The 20,985-nt window shown below is 45.9% G+C and overlaps 1 protein-coding gene across 1 annotated transcript; it reads right to left on the reverse strand.

Moving 5' to 3' along the window:
- Window positions 1–14,130: 14,130 nt before the first annotated feature.
- Window positions 14,131–19,281, reverse strand: NKX2-5 (NK2 homeobox 5). The gene is made up of 2 exons (XM_020969179.2): window positions 18,785–19,281; window positions 14,131–15,818 (listed from the first exon to the last, which is right to left on the reverse strand). The coding sequence occupies exons 1-2, from the start codon at window positions 19,140–19,142 to the stop codon at window positions 15,211–15,213; spliced, it is 966 nt and encodes a 321-aa protein (XP_020824838.1). The 5' UTR covers window positions 19,143–19,281; the 3' UTR covers window positions 14,131–15,210.
- Between the last annotated feature and the right edge of the window lie 1,704 nt (window positions 19,282–20,985).

The raw sequence follows: 20,985 nt of genomic DNA on the forward strand, positions 1-20,985 counted from the left end.
GTAGTTGTGAGGAAAGTAATTTGTAAACCGTAGGGGTGGAGACTGGACCTGAAATTTATTGCTATGGTAATTCCCAAATGAGAAAACTGCCCGGACCAAAGCAAGTGGACACTTTCTCTGGAATTTATATTCTTCCCCCCCCAAGCTTCTGAACATATTTCTCTCTCTCTCTCTCTCTCTCTCTCTCTCTCTCTCTCTCTCTCTCTCTCTCTCTCTCTCTCTCTCTCTCTCTCTCTCTCTCTCTCTTTCTCTCTCTCTCTCTCTCCTTCCCCCCCTCTCTTTGGCTAAGCAATTTGGTTAAGTGACTCACCCAAGGTCATACAGTTAGTGTCAAGTGTCTAAGGTCAAATTTGAACTCAGGTCCTCCATACTTCAGGGCCACTGCTCTATTCACTGCGTCACCTAGCTGCCCCAACATATGATTTATTAAGCAGTGCATGGCAATTGCCCCCCAAAATTGGGACCAGTAGCTTTCCTCAGCTTTGGCACTGGACCCTGAAAATGAGGGGGGGGGGCAAAAGATATTTATACATTAAAAACAATCAAATAAACATACAAATACAACATTAGGTAATCTGATTTCTAATTGGAGGAAAGATTAGGGACTTTTCAACTTGGAGAAAATCTTATTGCATTGTTTGAACCTTGCCCTGAATGGCTGGGAATCTGAACCATCTCTACCTTCTGCTTAGAGACCCTTAACCAAGGACCTGGGTTACATGTGTCAGAAACCTGGTCAGCTCCAAAGATTGATGCATGCGATTTGTAGTCTCAGAGAGTTGCCTGAAGGCATTGAGAGCCCAGGTGACTTCCCAGGCTCACACAGTTAATATCTGTCAGAGGCAAGACTTGAACCCAAGTCTTCTTGACTTTGAGGGCAGCTCGATGTTCATCAGTGTTACCATGCTGCCTCTTGCTATACCCCTATGCCTCTCTTTGTATGCTATAAAACACACACACACACACACACACACACACGTATTATAGTAGTTAGAATCCAAATGCAATAATTACAACAGACTTCAGGAGGGGGGTTTGAATGAATGGACCAGAAGATTTTTTTGCGTGTCTTTCATGGACAGATTCTTGGAGTAGTTAAACCTTGTGGTCAGAGGGTTTAAATGAAGGGAGGTATGCTATATAACAGAGAAGAGAAACACTTCTCTTTGTACAAGGTGACACAGGAGAAGTAAATCCAAAAGCAAGTCTCCTTTACTGGACTGGAAGGTGTGGTCTGGGGTATGATCCACTTCAGGTGGAGCCAGTCGGCAGAGGACTTTGTAAGCAGTAGATGAGAAGGAGCTCAAAGGAAGGTCATATGGCCAAAGCAATGAGCCTGGAAGACGGCTTTAGCTGTAGTATGCTGAATGTTTTGGAACGAGTGGAGCATGGAGGGGGAGGTCCAGTGGGAAGGCTGTAGCAGTCCTGGAGTGAGATAACTAGTGCAAAATATTTCCATGTAAGACAAGTGGGCAAAATACTGAGGGCCAGGAAAGCAATTGTGATTCTTGGGGGACAGAGGAAGGAGAGGGAGAGAAAAGAGAGACAGAAACAGACAGAGATAGAGACCAAGAGATGGAGACCAAGACAGAAATACAGAGACAGCATTTTTTAAAAAATGAATTTATTTTGATTTATCACCAATCACTTTCATATGCTTTTGAGTTTAAAATTTTTCTCTCCCTTCCTCTCCACCAACCTCCCCAAGATGGTGCACAATCTGATATAGGCTATACATTTACATTCCTGTTAAACATATTTTCACATTAGTGATGTTGTAAGGAAGAATTAGAACCAATAGGAGGAACCACCAGAAAGAGGAAATAAAACTCAAGAGAAGAGGAAAAAAAATAGCAAATAGTATCCTTCGATCTGCATTCAAACTCCATAGTTCTTTCTTTGGATGTGGAGAGCATTTTCCATCACGAGACCTTTGGAGATGTCTTAGATCCTTGTATTGCTGGGAAGGGTTAAGTTCATCAATATTAGAGAGACAGCATTTATTACGCACTTGCTGTGTGGCAGGCCCTGAGCTAAGTTTTGGCCGATAAAAATACAAGCATAACATTTTGGCATAAAAATGCAAGTAAACAAGATGGCTTCTGTCTTCAAAGAGCTTACGTTCTAATGGGGGAAGACAATACATGAAAAGGAACTGAAAGGGCTTAGTGGTAGCACCGACATAGGCGCATGGGGATATGGCGCGATGAGGAAGTCCAGAATACTAAGAATGGTTTCTCAAAATAGAGGTTTTGGTAAGAAAAACTCGCCACTGGCAGAGGCTTAGCTGTGTCCCCGATTCTCACATTGGTGAAAAGGTTTTAAGGGGCTCTAGTGAAAAACCATTTGGAAATGCCCTTATGGGTTTATCTTCACTCTCCTTTCCACTTGTCCCTCTGGAGGGGGCAAAAACAACTACTCGTAGTGTCATTGACTTTAGAACAAAGAAGGTTCCTTAGAAATGAATGCTATGCAGGAGTGGAGGAAGAAAGGAAGCTGAAGCGTGCTCAGCTGGTGGTCTGGAGAATAGAGGTAGGTGTGTGATTGTGGGCAGGGCACAACCTGTCAGCACCTAAGGCAGCTCTCTAAATCTGCAAATATCTGCATTAATGAAGGGAATTCCTCGCACCAGGGATGACTTATACTGACTAAATCAGTATCTTCCCTGTCCCCCACATATACATCATCATTGTCACCAAAAAAGTGGCATAGAGGAAAGAGCCCTCCAGTGGAGTCAGAAGGAGTCAGGTTCAAATCCTGTGTGGCCCAGGGCCTTGGAAAGAGTGCTTGCTTTGGATTCAGGCTCTGGCCCTTATTTGTTCCATGATCTGAGGCAATTGACTTCACCTCTTTAGTACTTGGTTTCCTTGTCTGTGAAATGAGGGGGTCTGCTACGATGCCCTCAAATGTCCTTTCCAACTCTAAATCTACAATTCTGTGATGGTTTCTAAGGCCTCCTAGAGACTGTGCTGCTATTCATATTTTTGGAATTTTTAGCTATCTATGTAACACCTCTTTATTAGGTATATAGGCATACCATGGAATAACCCATAGGGAAGAATGCAGAGGGCAGATGAAAATTTTGCCTTAGATTCTAAACTCTGGGTGTGTGTATTGCCCAAGAGATAATGCCACCTCTCAGTTAGGGTGGGGGCTAGAGGGAGCTACATTGGCCGTGCTGAATTTCTGATGGACTCCAGACTGTGTAATCTGGTTCCTGCCTGCCAAAAGACATCCATCATCCCCTGCTGTGACCTTGGAGCACGGCCTATTCCAGGCAAGGCTGGCAATTAGCATGCAGGGTAATGAAGACAGGCAAGTATCTAAGGGGCTTTTCATTAACAGATCAAAGGATAGAGTGGAGTGCTGGACATAAAATGGGCTCAACCAATGCTCAACTTGCCTTGAAATAGAACCACAAGTGTGTGTTCACACTTTTTAAAAAAGTGTTCGCAGCAATAGTATATGGTACTTGTCTTCATTCCTACCCTGAAGTGCAGTGATCACCACTGGCAGGGGCCAAGCCGTGTCCTTGATTCCCACATAAGTCAAGAGGTTTTGAGGGGCTTTTGTGAAAAACCATTTGGGAAATGTGCCTTATTTATATCCTTATGGGTTTGTCTTCACTTTCCTTTCCGCTTCTCCCCCTACAAGGGGTATAAACAACTACCTATAACATCATTAATTTTAGAGCCAAGAAAGGACCTTAGAAATGATTGCATCCATCCCCTCACCCTACACTGTGGATGAAAAAAACTGAAGCCCAGAGAAATGAAGTGACTTGCCCAGAGCCACAAAGATGGAGAATAGAGAGACCTAGGATTCAGCCCTAGGTTCTCTGACCGCGGATCCAAGGCTCTATCCACTAGGCCACACTGACCCTGATCACTGAGTCAGTCTGGGACTTTCTGTGTGTTGAGCACCAATATCCCTTTTTAGGAAATTTTCCTTACGTCAAGCCTCAATGTGCCTCTTTGCAATTGCCATCATTCACTCCTCATTCTACTCTCTGGGGCTAAACTAAACAAGGCAAACGCAGCCTCCTTGGACAGCCTGGGAAATCACTGTCTTCGCCCCTCTCTCCTTCCCCCTCCTCCCCATCTACTCCCTCCCTCCGTTGCCCCTCTCACCTCCAGTTTTCCTCTCAAACGGAGTCAGATAGACCTGTAAGAGGTCTGGCAAAAGGAATGCGATCCTGAAAAGTACAGGAGGGGATTCAGCCAGGATTTTTGCTCACAAAGTTTGGCTCCTAGACACAAGCTCTTAGCCCCACTGCTGCTGAATTCGCAAGTCCCCACTTTGAGCTTGATTACCTTAGCTTTTGCTCACCTTCCCGAGAATGATCCTTTGTATTCAAAGTCCAAACCTCCTGGCGTTACTGATTTTCAAACATCAGGCCTACCCCTAAGCCCGGAGTCGAGGTTCCTTCAACCAGAGCATCCCCTAGGCTGCATTCTAAGTGGGTGTATGATGTAACCAATGTATCATAGTAAGCATGACACAAATTCCTCTTTTCACAGACTGTCATGCCTGTCAAACAAAAAGGAAATCTGTAATGAAATAGAAAGAAGAGATTCCCAAATCACAGAGTTTCAGGGTTGGAAGGGATCTCAGTTACCATCTAGTGTGACCTATATCTGAGAAAAGAATCCCCTTTACAACGCATGCTATATGTATTAAGCCTTTGCTTAAGTTCTTCAGTGAGGAGGAAATGACTATGTCTTGATGCAACCCATGGTATTTTAAATCGTAATCATTATTATTATTTTATTATCATATTGCTAGCATTTATACAGCACTTTAAGACCTGCAAAGCGCTTTATATATGCTCTCTCAACTGAACTTCACAGCTAGTGCTTGGTTTCCTTGTCTGTGAAATGAGGGGGTCTGCTACGATGCCCTAATCTCTAAGATAGGTGCTATTGTTGTTGTTGTTATTATTATTGTTACCATTTTACAGATGAAGAAACTGACATTGGGGAGGATTAAGTGACTTGCCCAAAGTCATACAACTAGTCAATGTCTAAGGTAGAATTTGAACTCAGATCTTTCTGTGTCCAAATACAACAACATATTGTTCCTTGGCTTCCTTTCTTGTTAGGAAAGTTTTCCTTATATGAAGCTTAAATTTGCCTCTTTGCAATTCCCACCAATTACACCTAGTTCTGCCCTCTAGGGACAAGCAAAATGTATCTAATCTCTCATCTGACAGATATCATATCTCCTTCCCACTCCTACAGCTCTCTCCCTCCCACACTGAAGTCTTTTCTATGGACTAAACATGCCCAGTTCCTTGGTATCCTCCACATTCTGCATGATCTTAAGTCTTTTACCATCCTGGTCGCTCTGCTCGGAATGCTGTCCACCTTATTAATGCCCACTCCAGAAATATGCATAAAGAATTGAACACAAGAGTCCAGACGTAGTCTGACCAGGTCAGGGCATGGGGATATGATTACTTCCTTAGTACTGGACATTATGACTCTCTTAATAAAGCCTGAAGATTTCATTAGCTTTTTAGACCATTGATCACAGTTGACTTACATTGAACTTCCAGGCTGACAGTCACTAAAACCACCAGAACTTTTCATTTAAACTGATACCTAGTTATGTCTTCCCCATTGTGTGCCTGTGATGTTGATTTTTTTTAAAACAAATGTTTATTTGGTTTATTCCTATTAAATTCCATTTTATTAGATATCTCAAATGCTCTAGTCTGTATATGCAGACTACATATACATATATAGACTATATATTATATATACAGACTATATATATGTCTGTCTGTCTGTCTATCTATCTATCTATCTATCTATCTATCTATCTATCTATGTATCTATCTATCTATCCAGATATATTGGCAACCTGGCTCTGTTATCCACTGTGTTAGCTATTCCTCCCAGCTTTGGGTCATCTTAGATTTATTATAATAATTATTATATTATACATTATATAATAATTATTATTATTACCAGGGCTTAGAGCACTATCTGGCACCACAGACCCCTGAGAGGGCACAGAATTATTGAATATATGCACACTGAACATTGTCATTTTGATCCATATTTCATGCCCAAAACACATGGATTATGATTCAGTATAGTAAACATTCTTTCTGTAGACTGAATAAATGGTAATACATATGTGTTCAAGACATCTTTCAAATATGTACAGATGCTATTGTGATGAATAAAATGCACATTTGTTCAAAAGCATTACTAAATTCATTAGTTGCCTTTTGTCATTGTGTATTTTCTCATAAAACAAACTAAAATGACGATTATAAAGTGTGCAGAAATGAATTGATGTTAGAGTTCTCCCCTTTGCAGAGGGTGGGGGGGTATGTATATAATGTTAGCCTCAGTAGATATGTTGGGTAGTTTTGCTAAACTGCCTTTCTCCCTTCTCTCTTTTGGATCCTTTTACAAAAAAGAAAAGACCAAAAACCAAGTGATTGCTTACTGAATAGGAGAAGAAACAAAGACTCATTCAAAAATAAAGGTAACGTGAAAAAGGAGCCAAGTTTTTAAAGGAGTCCTCACGCTGGAAAGTTTGGAGCCCCCTGGGCTAACATTAATTAATTTGCTTTTTGGTGAGGTAATCAGGGTTAAGTGACTTACCCAGGGTCACATAGCTAGTAAGTGTCAAGTTTCTGAGGCCAAATTTGAACTCAGGTCCTCCTGACTCCAGGGCTGGTGCTCTATCCACTATGTCACCTAGCTGCCCCCTAACATTTATTTCCACATAAGATAAAATGTTGCTGATGCTTGCAAGCTTTGTGTTCTCCACCAATCACTTACTTTTCGGAGATACAGTTTCCATATTTGTAAGATGGTGATAGCACTGACATTGTCTGCCCCAAAAGATTGTAAGAGAATGTGTTTTGCAAGCCTTAACATGTTATATAAGTATGAGTTATAATATGGTCTGGAAATATAAAGAAAGAAGGGCTGGAGGGTCAGAGATTTGGAGGCGTATTTTCTTCAATGGGCAAGGAACCTGGCCAAAATCTTAGGTTAGTGGGAATTGGCTGCCTTCTCTAGTACTTGGCATTATTCAGGAAATCTATCTGTACCAACCCTTAATTAGTACTGCATCTCTTTCACTTTCATAAGATCACAGGATTCAGAGTTGGAAGAGTTCAGTTTCTTCATTTCACAGATAAGGAAACTGAGGCTGTAGTGTGCCCCTCATCTTTTCCTTTCACCTTTCCTCAAGTCTGTTACAATATCTGAAATGCTTTGTCCTTTTGTTCCCTCTTCTTTTTAAAGTTCAGTTTCCGAAGCTCTTCAAGGAAAGGGGGATTTAAATGACTGAGAAAGAAATGATGAATTAACATTCTTGGCAGTCAGTCCCTTGTGGGATGAAATTTCTCCTGATTCTCAGACTACAGCCAGACCGCAGTCCAACAGGGACTCGCTTCAGGGGAGGCAAGGCAAAAGTTTTAACTTCAGGGGCTCTTTCTCCCTGTAGGGCTGCCAACCAGACTTCATGTGACTGACGTGACTGGGAGAATCATTTGCTCGGTTCCAGGGCCTATTAAAGATCCTAGGGTCTAGAGAAGAAGTGAAAATAAAGTGAATGGAATGAGCCCCCTCTGCCTAAAACCCTAATGTCCCTTTTTAAAAGCTAATAATTTGAGAAGGGCAGCTAGGTGGCACAGTGGGAAAAGTGCCAGGCCTGGAGTCAGGAGGACCTGAGTTCAAAGACAGCCTCACTTACTAGCTATGGGACCCTGGGCAAGTTGCTTAACCTGTTTGTCTCAGTTTCCTCATCTGTAAAATGAGCTGGAGAAGGAAATGGCAAACCACTTCAGTATGTTTGCCAAGAAAACCCCAAATGGGGTCATGAAGGGTCGGAGATGACTCAATGACACTGTAATAAATTGAGAGGCAGTGTGATATGACTAAAGAGTCTTGGAGTCTGGAAGGCCTGGTTTAAGTCATACCTTTTATACCTATTGTGTGAATGCAGTGAAGGCACTTTCAGAAGAGTCGTCTCCATCCTTGGAGGGAGTTTCTCCAACCAGAGTTTCCCATAGCAATGAAATCACAGGTCCATAGTAACAAAAAGGCAGATAGAGTCACAGAATAAAATAACATGAAATATTAGAATTGGACCTTGAAGACCATCTAGTCTAATCTCATTTTACACATAAAGAACCTGCGGTCCAAAGAAGAGAAGTGACTAATCCAGAATCCCAGAATGGATCAATGATGGAGGCAGAATTTGAACCAAAATCTCCTGACTCCAAACCTGGGAACCTAAAAATGGCTTTTTCCTTGTTCTTCTTCCTCCGTCAAATAAAATCCCCAAAGAAAATCTGTCCGGAGACCCCTTAAAAAACTTGTCCCAAGTATTGGCCCCTGGGAAAGACTAGCACTGTTCTGGCCAGCAAATTCCTGTAGGAGGGGGTGCTAGCAGAAGCCTACTAGAATAAAGGCCTTCAGAGACAGAAAGGTTAGCATCTTGGAATATTCCTCATCCTATTTCTCATCTCAATCAATTCCCATCCTAAGGCACACTGCTATTTTGGGAGGGGGAGGGAGAGCAAAGAGGTGGCTGACTCCTAAGCATCTTCTCATCTACCCTCAGAGGCCACCTAGGAACTCCCAAGTGGAATAAGTCACAGAGGGGAAAAGGGACCTTGGACATTTTCTAGTTCAACTCCCTCGTTTTACAGTTAGGGAAATTGAAGCTCTAGGAGTTGTGACTTGTCCAAGGTCACCAAGGCAGTAAATAGCAGGAGCAGGATTCAGAACTAGTTCTAATTCCAAATCCAGCTTCCCCTCGCCCCGTCCCCCTCCCTACACTTTACACCCGTTCCCCATTTCCCTCGTTACAGCAAGTTGCTTCTGGATAACGAGGACTCTGGTCCTGGGAGAGTGTAACTCTTAGTGCCACTCGGATCCTCATCCCTACAGTGGTGGCGTTCCCTTCCTTGCAGTCTCAATGCCATTTTTAAGAGTTTATGTGAAAGCCGTTAGTTGAGCCAAAAAGACCAGTGTTCACTCTCCCCCAATCCTCCCCAGAAGGACCCTAGATGGCTTGACTCCGAGCGCCCTTTCTCTGGGCAGCCCACCCCGGGGATTCCCGGGGCGCTGGGACCAGTAGAAGGCAGAAGCAAAAGGCTGCTGCTAGCGAAGGAGGTAGAGTGGTCAGATCCCCTCCCACTCTAACCCTTCCTGATTTCCTCCAGGCCGATGGGTCCCGGGCCCCGGGCGGGAGTTCGGCCTGCGGCGTGACTTCGGCATTCTGCCTGCGGAGGACACTGGCCTTGGTAGCATATTGTATTGTGAGCTGGCCTGCTCTCCGTGGAGGACACTTGCAGTCTCCAAGCCTGACTCCTTCCTCTGACTGGAACCTGTCTCCGCAAATGAGCTTCCTAGAGTGGGCAGGGAATTAAAACAAAAAAAATCTATTTTATGTAAATGTCGTCCCTCTGCCTGTCTGTTCTGTGTCTCTTTGTCAGTCTGTGTTCTTGCCGTGAGATCAGCGTCGGCCCACTCACGCTTAATTCAGTAGGTATGGATCTTCGTCAATTATTGGAAAACATTGTTACCCAATAAAAAAAAACCACATAAGACGTGACGCCTACCCAAAGAACTCAGAGCAAAATCATATTGTGTGTGTACGGATAGTATTATGTACGCGTATAATACGCTTGTTTTTGACAGTAAGGCTGTAAATTACAGACCAGTTTCGGGCTTAAGTCGGTAGGGTTTCCTCACCAGAGAGATTTCCTACATTACCACTGGAATCACAGGTTCAGAATCATATAAATGTGTATATACATGTCCACAGACAATTTATATTTACACTTAGATTTACACGTATGAGTAAATACGTACATATATAAATCCTCATGCACATGTATCTACGTATAGATGGATATATGCATGTATAATCTGTATATGTGTATGATGCACATATAAATATCTATGTATGATATCTGGACCTGTAATTTCGTCTGTGTAGGAATCTTTGTAATGGAGTACTGTCTTTTACCAACACAGGTTGGAAACTGGTTTGTAATTTATAGCCTTAGAGTGTTGCCAGAAATAAGTATTTTGTTTTCCTCTAATAGACGTTTCCTCTTTCCTCTATTTAATGACCTTAAATTTTATTCCCTTTATCCGCTTGGAGTTTATTGTAGCATATATAGTAAAATCTTGATCTAACCTAATTTTTTTTATATAATGCTATCCATTTTTTCCGATGGTTTTTTTTAACAACCATTTCCTTTCTCTGATATTTTGCAATGTTTGTTAAACTCAATATTAATCTATTGTACACATTATGCTTTTCATTACCACATCACCACCACCTTCCCCCACTTCTACCACAAAGAAGAGCAAAGTATATGTGAAAGCGATTTGAAAAGAGTATCTGGGTTCCGATTCCAGCTCTTCTCGTGATTAGTTTTGTTACATCGAATCAAACACCTACCTCTGGGTGTCTAAAAAGAAGGTCTTGAACTAAATCTCTGAGAAGACTGCTAGATATTAACTTCCAGGATTCTAAGTATGGAAATGTAAGACAATAATTTTCAGGGCTAGCTTTTATGGTCCGCAACGGGGTTTGGTTGATTGACTGTTAAGTGAATCTTCAAGCCACTATAGATTTCAGCCTTCCACGTCGAACCTCCTGCCCTGAGACCATTTCTTGGGCGCTTTGGATCACAAATGTCCCCCAAAGTGGCCAAGGGCCTCTAGAGGCCAGAAAGCTATTCGGTTTTAGATTGGCAGCGCTAAGAAGTTTTGTGTCGGGGTGGGGAGAGAGAGAGACAGAGACAGAGACAGAGACACAGAGAGAGAGACACACACAGAGACAGAGACACAGAAACAGAGACACAAAGACACACACACACAGACAGAAACAGAGAGAGACAGAGATTGAGACAGAGAGACAAGACCGACAGACAGACAGACAGACACACCCCCCCCAAGAGAAATGGAGAGAGGTAGAGATTAACAGAGACACAGAGACAGATTGACAGAGACTGAGAGACAGAGACAGTCAGAGGCTGAGAGACTGAAGCAGGCAGAGACTCACAGAGAGAACGAGAGACAGAGTCAGAGAAAGAGACACAGAAAGTAAAATATTTGGTGTAATCCCTGAGGGTTCCGGTAACGGACTGCCCACGGAGCCTAGACCGACCGGGTGGAAACCGGCACAGGCCAGCGGCCTTGTGGAAAGTACTTGTCACTCTTTCTCACTTCGTAGGAATCTCGTATTAGTTCCCTTCCTGACCTCCAGGCACTGTGGGCAGCGGCCTAGGGTTCAGCCGGATTCTGGCCGGAGATTGACTTCTGACTCTTGGGAGCTGGGGATAGACCTTTTTTTTTTTTTTTTTGCAGCGTTTTCAAACCAGGAGTTTGGGGCCTCACTGGGAATTAGCTGATATTATTCCGGTGATAAGCAGTGCAGTGCACAGGGTCTCGCGTCCTTGCCTTGCCCACCTGCCTGGCCTAAGTTTAGGGAGTTGGCGGCTCTCTGGCCGTGTCCCCGGGCCCTAGCCGTCCAGTCTCCTCCTCTGTTTACTGATGGTCCAGATAGCTGAGGCAGAGGAGCGCGACCGCTTGCAGCCTAGTCCCTGGGAATCTCCTTATCGTCGGCGGAGGCACCGGGAGGATGTTTTGACTGCCCTGAATTAAACTGTTTGTTGTTTCTCGCCCCAGTAATTGACAGTTGATAGGGGTTTTTGAGGAGCCGAGAACTGCCGGTCTTCCGGAGCCGAGCTTTTCCTCTATTCTCCCTTACCCCATTCTCGTTGTCTTCCTTGGCCCAGCTCCCAGGAATTCCTCGAACCCTCTACCCTGAAGTAGATCGGCCCTGCCAGGGACTCAGCTCCTCCTCAAACGGCAGAATTTCTTAAAATCCTCTCAGTACATAAGATTCCAGCCTGAATATCACTCGCACTGTCAGTCTGCCTTCCGGCTTAACAAGAGACGGAGTAACACCGAATCACCTCTTTAAAAAACAAAAACAAAAACAAAACCATAACCTTTCACCAAGCCCCTTCAGGGTACTAGTCCTTAATCGCAATCTGCATTCCTAGAGCCCCAGTTCCTCCAAGTGGAGTGGACTACAGGGCACGTGGTGTGGTGGAAAGAACGCAGGCCTTATAGTTAGAAGAGCTGAGTCCACTCCCAATTTTTACTTGCTAGAAGTTATGCGACCTGAGGCAAGTCACTTAATTGTCTCAGCTTCGCCTCTAAAGTGAAGGATAGAATGCTCTACAAACCTGAAGGTGCTATGTAAATGTGAGCTATTATCACGCGGAAAGTCATTAGCCTCAGTTTCTCCTTTAAAATGAGACTTTTGGACTAGCAGACCTCTTTCTGTAAGGACCCCTTTCGCATGGAATTCAATGCTCTTGGTGATTGGACATTAGTGAAACAACTCAGCCTTGGAGCCGCCAGAGCTGGGGCGCGACTAGGATCTTGCACATAGGAAGCTGGACCTGTCGAGCTTCTGAACTCTGTACCTGGTCAAGACACTGAGTTTGGAGGCTGATAGCCAAGTGTCTGGGGCCGAAACGATTCATCTTTGAGTGAATTTAAAAACCTTTATTTCCTCCGGGCTCAAATTTTGAGTTTAGCCTCCTAGAGGGCCGAAATTGTTTGCAGCCCAAGTACCTAGCATTTAGTCAGAGCCCTACAAATACTTATCAACTGATTGACAGATTCCAACCGACTCACATGAAGATTAAGTTGGTCTATTCACTGCAGCTAGGCAAACGTATATGTATATGTGCACGTGTGTAATATACATACACATACATAAATATATATACACTAATGAAGATGGGGGGGAAGGAGTAACAGTTCTAGGACTTAGGGAAGTCCCGAAAACTGAAGGGGAGAGGATGAGAAGAAGGGCGAGCTAGAGACAGCTTTGGTGATGGAAAGAGCCTTGAATTTGTTCAAAACAAAACAAAACGGATTCCAGTCGGTCTCTGCCTGTTTAGTTGCCTTTCTACAATTCCTCTGTAAAATGGCAATTTTTTCTTGTTTAGTCTTATAAATGGAACAGTATTGGTAGAAGAATAACCCACTAATGGCGTTGGCCAGCCCCAGACCCCTGCTTGGGCTCTTTAAAGACAAAGCTGCAGTAACACGACTGTACTCCCAAAGAGTTTTGGAGGTTCTAGCTCCAAAGAGGATAGTTGCGTTTTGAGCCTAGGGAGACCACCCCTGGAAGAGTCCGGCCCTGGAACGACGTCACAGAAAAGATGAAGGGAGGCAATCCCCTCTTTGTCCCTTTGGAATTCTAACGGTCCTCAGGAATGGGAGTCTCTAGTTCGTTGTTACAAGGGATGGCTCGCTGGGTTGGAGAGAGGGAGGAGAATATATTCAAGTAGGAAAAAATGGTGTGAAACAAAAGATATCGATAAAAATAAGGGGGTGAGGGAAAGCAAAGAGAAACTCCCCGTGAGATCACTCAGCTTTCGCAAGCCTGGACCAGGGGTGGGAAACCTGAGGCCTCCAGGCCACGTGGGGCCTTCTAGGCCTTTGGGTGTAGCCTTTCGACTGAGTCCAAGTTTTACAAAACAAATCCTTTTATTAAGGAGATTTGTTCTGTGAAGTTTGGATTCAGTCAAAGGGCCGCACTTGAAGACCTAGAGAGCCACTGTGGCCTCCGCGCAAGTTCCCGCACCCCTGGCCCTAGACTTAAAAGGGCGGGGGCCTCCAGGGAGGCCCAGAAGGGTAAGAAAGCAGAGCGGTGTCTGGAAGATTAGCGAGTAATCAATAGAAGTCGGAGAAGAAGCTACAAAATGTTGGAATTGGGGCGGGGTGGAGAGTAGTGTAGTGGAAATAACTCCAGGGATAGAGCCAGCAAACACGGTGGAATCGCAGCTGACACTAGTCGTGGGACTTTGGGACAGTTATCCCTCCGCTCTGAGCTTCAGTCTTTCTCTTCTGTAAGGTAATACTCGCACCACCTCCCTCATTGGGTTGTCATGACTACAATGAAAAAGATGCGTTAAGAGTTTTCTAAATTGGAATTATACCGTTATTGTACTTCTTAGTGATCTAGAGGCACTGTAGCTGCTTCTGATACCCGCAATTACTCATGTCTACTGAAGGAGGCGGTTGGGAGCTGAAAAAAGGAGATACCGCAGGGTTCGTTCACGCTCTTTAATGACAGGTCGGAGCGGGGTGGTTCGGGTCTCGTTTCTTACAAACAATAAGAAAACACTTAAATAGGACCAGCAGCGGAATCAGAGAGGGTGAGCTCATATCTCCAGCAGGTCAGGCACCAAGATCGGAAGCAGCCGCTCTCATTGGGGGAGGGGCATGAAGAGTAGAGGTGATGGCGAGCTAGGGAGGGTCAAATTTTTTTGGGGGGAACAGTTTCCGGGTATTATGCCACCTGATATCTGACAAGGTGACTCTGGCCTCAGAATGCTAATACCGCTCTCTCTCCTTCCCCTAGGCGCCTTACTTTCTAAGAACCTGCTGATTTTAGATGGGGTGGAAGGAGGTCTGGCTCCCTTCGAATTCACTGATTTTGGTTGGAGGGAAGGGGGACCCATAGACCCCAGCCTCGATGTCTGGCCACGGAATATGATCTTTCTGAATGGTAGTGTTGGTGCCCAAATGCCCTGGACCCTGAGAGCTGAGAGAGCCTCCCGGGAGCTAGGAGGCAGGGGTTGAAGGATTGCAGGGGCTGCAGGGGCTGTAACCAGGCCTCCGGGAAGGGGGTTGACGTGCCTCTCTCTGGTTCTTGGTTCTGGCGGCCGTGCACTCCGCCGACAGGCAGGGAGTTTTTCCTATCTATCCGTCGCTGGGGGCCCAAGTAGGCACGGATAGAAATCCTTCCGTCCAGTACTTCGTAACTTACTGGAAGGACGACCTCATTCACCCAGCTGCTAGCCTGGGGTCGACGCTTTGTCCAGAGAGTCCCAGGTCAACAACGTAAAGGGGCAGTAGGATTCTCCTGAGGCCCCTTTCCTTTCCCTCCCCTCCTGGTCCTCTTTTCTCTAGCAGTCCAGGTTAGCTGCAGCTTCCGGGGTTACACCGACAGGCTTCCCATCCCGCTTTCTCCAGCAGCCCACAGCCTCCCTACCTTTACAGTCAGATGGGTAATGGGGGAGGGTGGTGAGCAGAGGGGCGTCGGGGGGGTCGCGAGAGCCTGGAAACCCGCACTTGGACCCCTTTCCCTCCCTTTTCTCCACTCCTGGAAAGCCAGAGACCGCTCTTCCTACCAGGCCCGGATCCCATGCAAAGTGGAGACCCCCGCGTTGCTCTGCGGAATGGACGTCTGCACTGCATTCAAGTCCCCGACACTGAAGTTCACGAAGTTGTTGGCCGCTGGCGAGGGCTGCACGGCCTGCACTGAGGGATAACCGCAGTTGTAGTTAGGGTTGCACGCTGGGCCGCTGTAGTTGGCATAGGCCGGGTAGGCATTGTAGCTGTACGGGTTGATGCTGACGTTGTAGGGGGAGCTGTAGGGAGAAGAGTCCCCCAGGCAGGGCTTCCCGTCTCTCACCAGCACTGGCACGGCTATCCTCCTAGGCGGGGGGAGGCCCACCATCTCCAGAGTCTGGTCCTGTCTCTGTCTTTTACATTTGTACCTTCTGTTCTGGAACCAGATTTTGACCTGCGTGGAGGTTAGCTTCAGCACGCTGGCCAAGTGGTCTCTTTCCGGAGCCGACAGGTATTTCTGCTGTTTGAACCTTCTCTCCAGTTCATAGACCTGGGCCTGAGAGAAGAGAACCCGGGGTTTCCGCCTCTTTCTCTGCCTTGGGCGATCGGGGTCTTCTAAGTCCTTTTTCTCCAACTCCAGGTTCTTCTGCAGGGAACAAAGATCTGCAAAGCACAAAGAGGGAAAAGACTTAGACAGGAGTAGTGGAAAGGACAGTTGGATGGTGCAAGTGGTGGCTGGGAAGTATGTTCAAAAAAACTTTTTTAAAAAAAGTGATTTATGGGGAGTGTTCTGATTAGTGGAAAGCTCCCCCCCATCTGTTTCGTTTTTAAATGGCTAACACTTCATAAGGGAAACCTTGCTCAGATCTAGGAAGCCAGACTGGAAACTAACACAGTCCATGGACAACTGTGGGCATTCCTATACAGAATGGTAGATCTGTGGATGGGCAGAGGAACCTTAGAAACCAGGCTAGAAAAGATCTTAGTGTCTTTTCAGAGCTGGGAAGGACCTCTTCAATTTTACTGCGAAGGAAACTGAGATCACATCGAAACCGGAAAGTGACTTGTGCAGGGGAAACTAGTTAGTAAATGGCAGAGGAGAATCCGAACCTAGGTTTTTTTGCCAAGTCTCGTGCGCTTTCCATTAGGCTTTACAGTCCGCTGGAATACAAAAAGAAAAAAAAAGAAGAAAGGATGGAAGAAATAAGTGAAAGAAAAAAAGAAAGAAAAAGAGAGAAAAAGGAAAAAATTGTTCCACTTCGAACGTTCTCACCCCAGTGCTCCCGCTGAAGAGTCAGAGGATCAGAGTTCGAATCCCGGTTCTATCACTTACTATCTCTGATTTTGGCAAGAGACTCCCCCTTTCTAGGACTCTTGTTTTCTCAACCGTAAAAAAAAAAGTAGGTTGGATGAGATGACTTCTAAAGTCTTTTTCGAGCCTAAGAAAAAAGTGTATTTTGAACGCCACTAGTTGAGAAAATAACCTGTCTAAACACTTAATTAATTAGTCTTCGGCAGAAACCAGGAGGCCTGAGACTTCATCCCTTCGGAAAGGAGATGTTGCTGACCACTTTCTTGCAGTTGGATGTGGTCTCAAATCTGCTCTTATTCAGATAGTCCCGCCGTCCTCTTTCTACCTTTCCAGCCCCCCTGCCTTGCTAGCTGGGGACAAAACTAGTAACTCCCATTTATATGGGACCCTATGATTGCAAACCAAAATCTTTGTCTAACAACTGTTATCTATCCTCGGGATGCCTTGTTTGCCCCTAGTCTAAGGGTCTATGTGTCGTTATTCACCTCTTCTGTGAGGAAACCAAGGCTGCGGAATGGTTTTTGGAGTGAGCAAGCTCACATTTGCTCTGAAGTCTCCAGAGCACTTTCCTCAGAACGATGACCTAATGATGGGTGATGCAAGTATTGTTATCCCCATTTTACGGACGAGAAAACTGAGTCTCATGGAGGGGACTCGAGTTGCTCACGATCTCACAGTAAATTGGTGGCAGAACCTCCAGTGATTCGGTTCTAGATATGCTGACTCCAAAATCAATTCGCTTTTCACTGCCGCACGCTGAGGATGCAAAGCCTTCCGCTGCAGTTTTGTGAACCCGCTCTTTACGAAGAAATTATAGATCTGCTCAGGGTGCTTTGAGTTTTTCAGCCTCCGAGGCCAGAAGCCCTCGCCTGGCCTTGCCGACCCTCAGTGCTATCTCTCTGGACCTGGGGGTTTGATTTGGCCTGGGATGAGAGGAGAATTATCACTTGGCGATCAGGGGTCACCAAGGACTGGATGATATGAGGCAAACCCAACACGGGCCACATTGTGTACCCTGTGATAGCTGGTCGGTCGCTCGGTGGGTAAGCCTCTTGGTACTTCGGACCAACCAAAGGTGGGGGGGGCAATGGTTTTTGCCTCTTTTTCTCAATCAGCACATTAGGAAACGACAGGGCTGGACTATTCTAAAACATGGCAATGTAAACCCTGCAGTATAACAGGGCTCCAGAGGTCACCCGGGGCCGTCCAAGAATGTATACTATCCAAAAACAATTCTTAAACGATTTTCCTCTGCCCTCCCCCCTCCCCCTTCTGCTTCTACCACTGCTAGGTTCCTCTTCCTCGGAGCCTCCATACTAGATCTCACATTTATATAGGCCTCATAGTTCATAGGGCGCTTTAGAAACTTCATTTAATATCATTCCTATAACACAGCTCTGATGGAAACAATACAAGTAACATTATCCTCGTTTTACTGCTGATAAAACTGTGGCTTGCCCAAGGTCACATGACCTGTAGATAGCAGAACTGCGGCTGGAACCCAGGTTTTATGACTTCGGTTCCAGCAGCTTCCACGATACAATCTAACTACACCAAGTAGAACTGACTTACTTAGGGGAGATGGTGCTTATGGAGAGAAGACCCCCTCGGCTAGTGTTTTGTCTTATTCAGTATATATCATATGATCACAGAGCATCCACAAAGCTGTGCACATTGTGCAAAACGAGTTGAAAGGAAAAAGAGGGTGCCCTCTTGCGCTTTCTTTCCCCATTTCATAGATTTTAAGATGTACAAAGATATAAAAGATGGTAGGTGAGTAACATACACTATAAATGTAGGACCAAGAATTGCTCTAGACTGGACCTGATTAAAATTTCCAGTTAGGTTCCCCCCCCCCACCTCCGAGTTCCTCCACATCCCCTGCAAATCAGAGTGAAACCCAGCGCCTCTCCTCGGTCAGAGTGAAACTTATAGTCTTCCCTCTGGCCCCCAGTTTCCGTCTTTCTATCTTTTCTTCTTTCTGTTTGTCGCTCTCTGGTTTTCTCCAGGCCTGTTTTGCAAACTTTGGGGTTTAGAATTAAAATGGACTCCAAGTAGTCAAAGTGTGAGGGGGATCCTCTTTCTCACCCCCTCGACCCGCTACTTAGAAGACAATAGATCATCCCTCTCTCTTTTTCTTTCCCCTCCCCCACACTCTCCACTTCCCTCCCCAATTCAACTACGGACGATTCTAGCAGGCTCTGGCTCCGAGGCAGAAATACTCAGTGGTAGTGAAGCCCAGGCAGGTTCCGGTAGCCCCTAGTCTGACCCGGGGGCTGAGGGTATTTGTCCGCACATCCCACTGTGCGCTATTTACCTTTCTTGTCAGTTTTGAGCTCCTTGGCCGGCTCCATGTGCGCGTAGCTCTTCCCGTAGAAGGCAGCCGGAAAAGCCGGGCAATGCTTGGCCGGGCCCAGCCCGTCGGTCAGAGCCAGCTCCTGGAGGCCGGCCGTCTCCGGGCCGCCGTAAGCCTCCTGCTTGAAGGCGGCCAGCATGCAGGACGCAGGGGGCAGGCCGGCCTCTAGGCGCGCGGGCAGCTCCATGGCCCCCAGGCTTCGGCGCCTCCGCTCCTCCTCCTCCTCCTGCTGCTGCTGCTCCTGTCGCTGCTCCAACTCCAGGTTGAGGATGTCCTTGACGGAGAACGGGGTGCTGGTGCCCGCAGGACTGGCGAACATGGTGGGCGGCGCCCCACGGGCTCAGAAGGCCGCGTATCCGCAGCCCGCCCACAGGAGAGGCGCCCCTAGCCCTGCCCGGGGAGCCCACATCATTCCAGCCTTAGCCTTGACTTCGGATGGGCAGGGGGGAGAGCAGGTAGGACAGACCATAAGGGAAAAGAAGGAGGGACTAGACCACTTTTTGGGTGACTTTAGCTTGCCATTGGTCAATCAGCCAGTGATGACATGATAGATGAGGAGTTTCTTGTCACCTAATATAGTAATACGGCTCCAAAAACATCCCAACTTTTTTAAAGGGGCCGCACCCCTTTCTCCTCCCTCCCCCTGAAATGTAACCCAGAACCTGATTCTTCAAAGTGAAAAAAATCAAACTCAACGGAATTTGAATGCCCCGAGCAAGCAACACAAGGGATCGTTCTATTTTAGAAACTATCAGAGCACCATTTGCTATCAAAATAGCGAAGCAGAATTGGGGTGGGGGGAGGTAGCGTGTGGGTGTGGGGCTAGTTGATTTAAATGAACCCCTTGAATTTTCAGTAAAGAGAAGGGAGGGATATCACAGCCTTAAGGAATATCAGAGCTTAGAAAACCGTGTCGTCCACACAATATCGCCTCCCACATTTTAAAGAAGAGAAATCAGAGGTCCAGAATCACCCACAAAATAAGTAGGGGAGTCAGGACTGGAATCCAAGCTTTTTGACTTCCAAAGAGTGTTCTTTCCACTACACCAGAGGGAACATAGTTTCCTTTTGTCCTTTCTCTTGGTCTTGTTGGATTAAACAGGAATTGAGCCACCCTTCTTAGATCCTCCTGTCTCACTGCCCTTTGCATCCTGGAGTTACGGAGTAGTGAGGTAAGAAACAAGGTGCAGGGACAGTGGAATAGAAAGAGGAGGCAGCTTCAGAAGGTGCCTCTTGGATTGTACTTGTCAGTGTTTGGGGTTGACCGTTGAGGACACTAGTCTTCCTATGATAGTGGCAGTTCAGTGACTTAGGGAACTTCGACTAAGCTGTCCCTCCACACATTTACACTCTGCTTCCACTCAATTGTGGAATCTTTTCATCCTCCTAAGGATGACCAAGAAACCTGGACCAAGAAACCCGGTCCAAGAAACCAAGCCTACCCTGATCTAGAAGTGAACAAAGAAACTAATGTCAAAGAGGATGCAGGTGGATGAACAGAGAATAGGTCTTTCTTGAATGGAGAAAGGAAGAGAGGAAGTGATAGACTCCCTATTGCCTGGCTCAATAGTCTCCTGGTTTCTTTGTAAGCTGTTTGTAGCTTGGGGAAATGTGCTACTCAGCCTCAGAATCTACTGGAGGAAGGAGAAAATGTGAACTCCTTCAAGTGGTTGTGTATAGGGTCTCTTGGCCGCACATCAGTTCAAATATACAACACTGAGTGTCAGCTGCGTGAGGAGGACTCTTTCCTAGGTGCAGGCTTTGGTACCTGCACTCTAGGAGTTGGATAGGACTCTCCAAGCAGAAGCACTGTTTCTCCCCTCATTCCCTCCTCCCCACCCCCCACCCCCCACAGAGCCAGGGCAGGGGAAAAAAGGAGTCTGGGTGGCCCTGTTCTGTGGTATTCTACTGGCGGCTGGGAGAAAGAAGGGCGCCAGAAAGAGGGAAGCAGCAGGCAACTTATCTTTCTGAGAGCCAGGCAAGTTTTCCTATTTCAGATTAGATCTTCAGCTTCACAGGACCATCTAATGGTCTATACATAATACATATGTACATACATGTGTGCATACACACACATATATTATATAATATATATATATAGCCAAATGTTTTCATAAATGTGGGGTGGGGAGGATTTCTGGTGTGGAAACTTCCTCTATGGC

Source organism: Phascolarctos cinereus, unplaced genomic scaffold, assembly GCF_003287225.1.
Source record: "Phascolarctos cinereus isolate Bilbo 61053 unplaced genomic scaffold, phaCin_HiC Scaffold_2;HRSCAF=192, whole genome shotgun sequence".
Classification (NCBI taxonomy): Eukaryota; Metazoa; Chordata; class Mammalia; order Diprotodontia; family Phascolarctidae; genus Phascolarctos; species Phascolarctos cinereus.

Bases quoted from the DNA above. Each gene is read 5' to 3' on its own strand.
- NKX2-5 (XM_020969179.2), bottom strand. From the start codon at position 19,142: ATGTTCGCCAGTCCTGCGGGCACCAGCACCCCGTTCTCCGTCAAGGAC. The intron at 15,819-18,784 runs GTAAATAGCGCA...TGTGCTTTGCAG, and splicing joins GCTCAAAACTGACAAGAAAG to ATCTTTGTTCCCTGCAGAAG.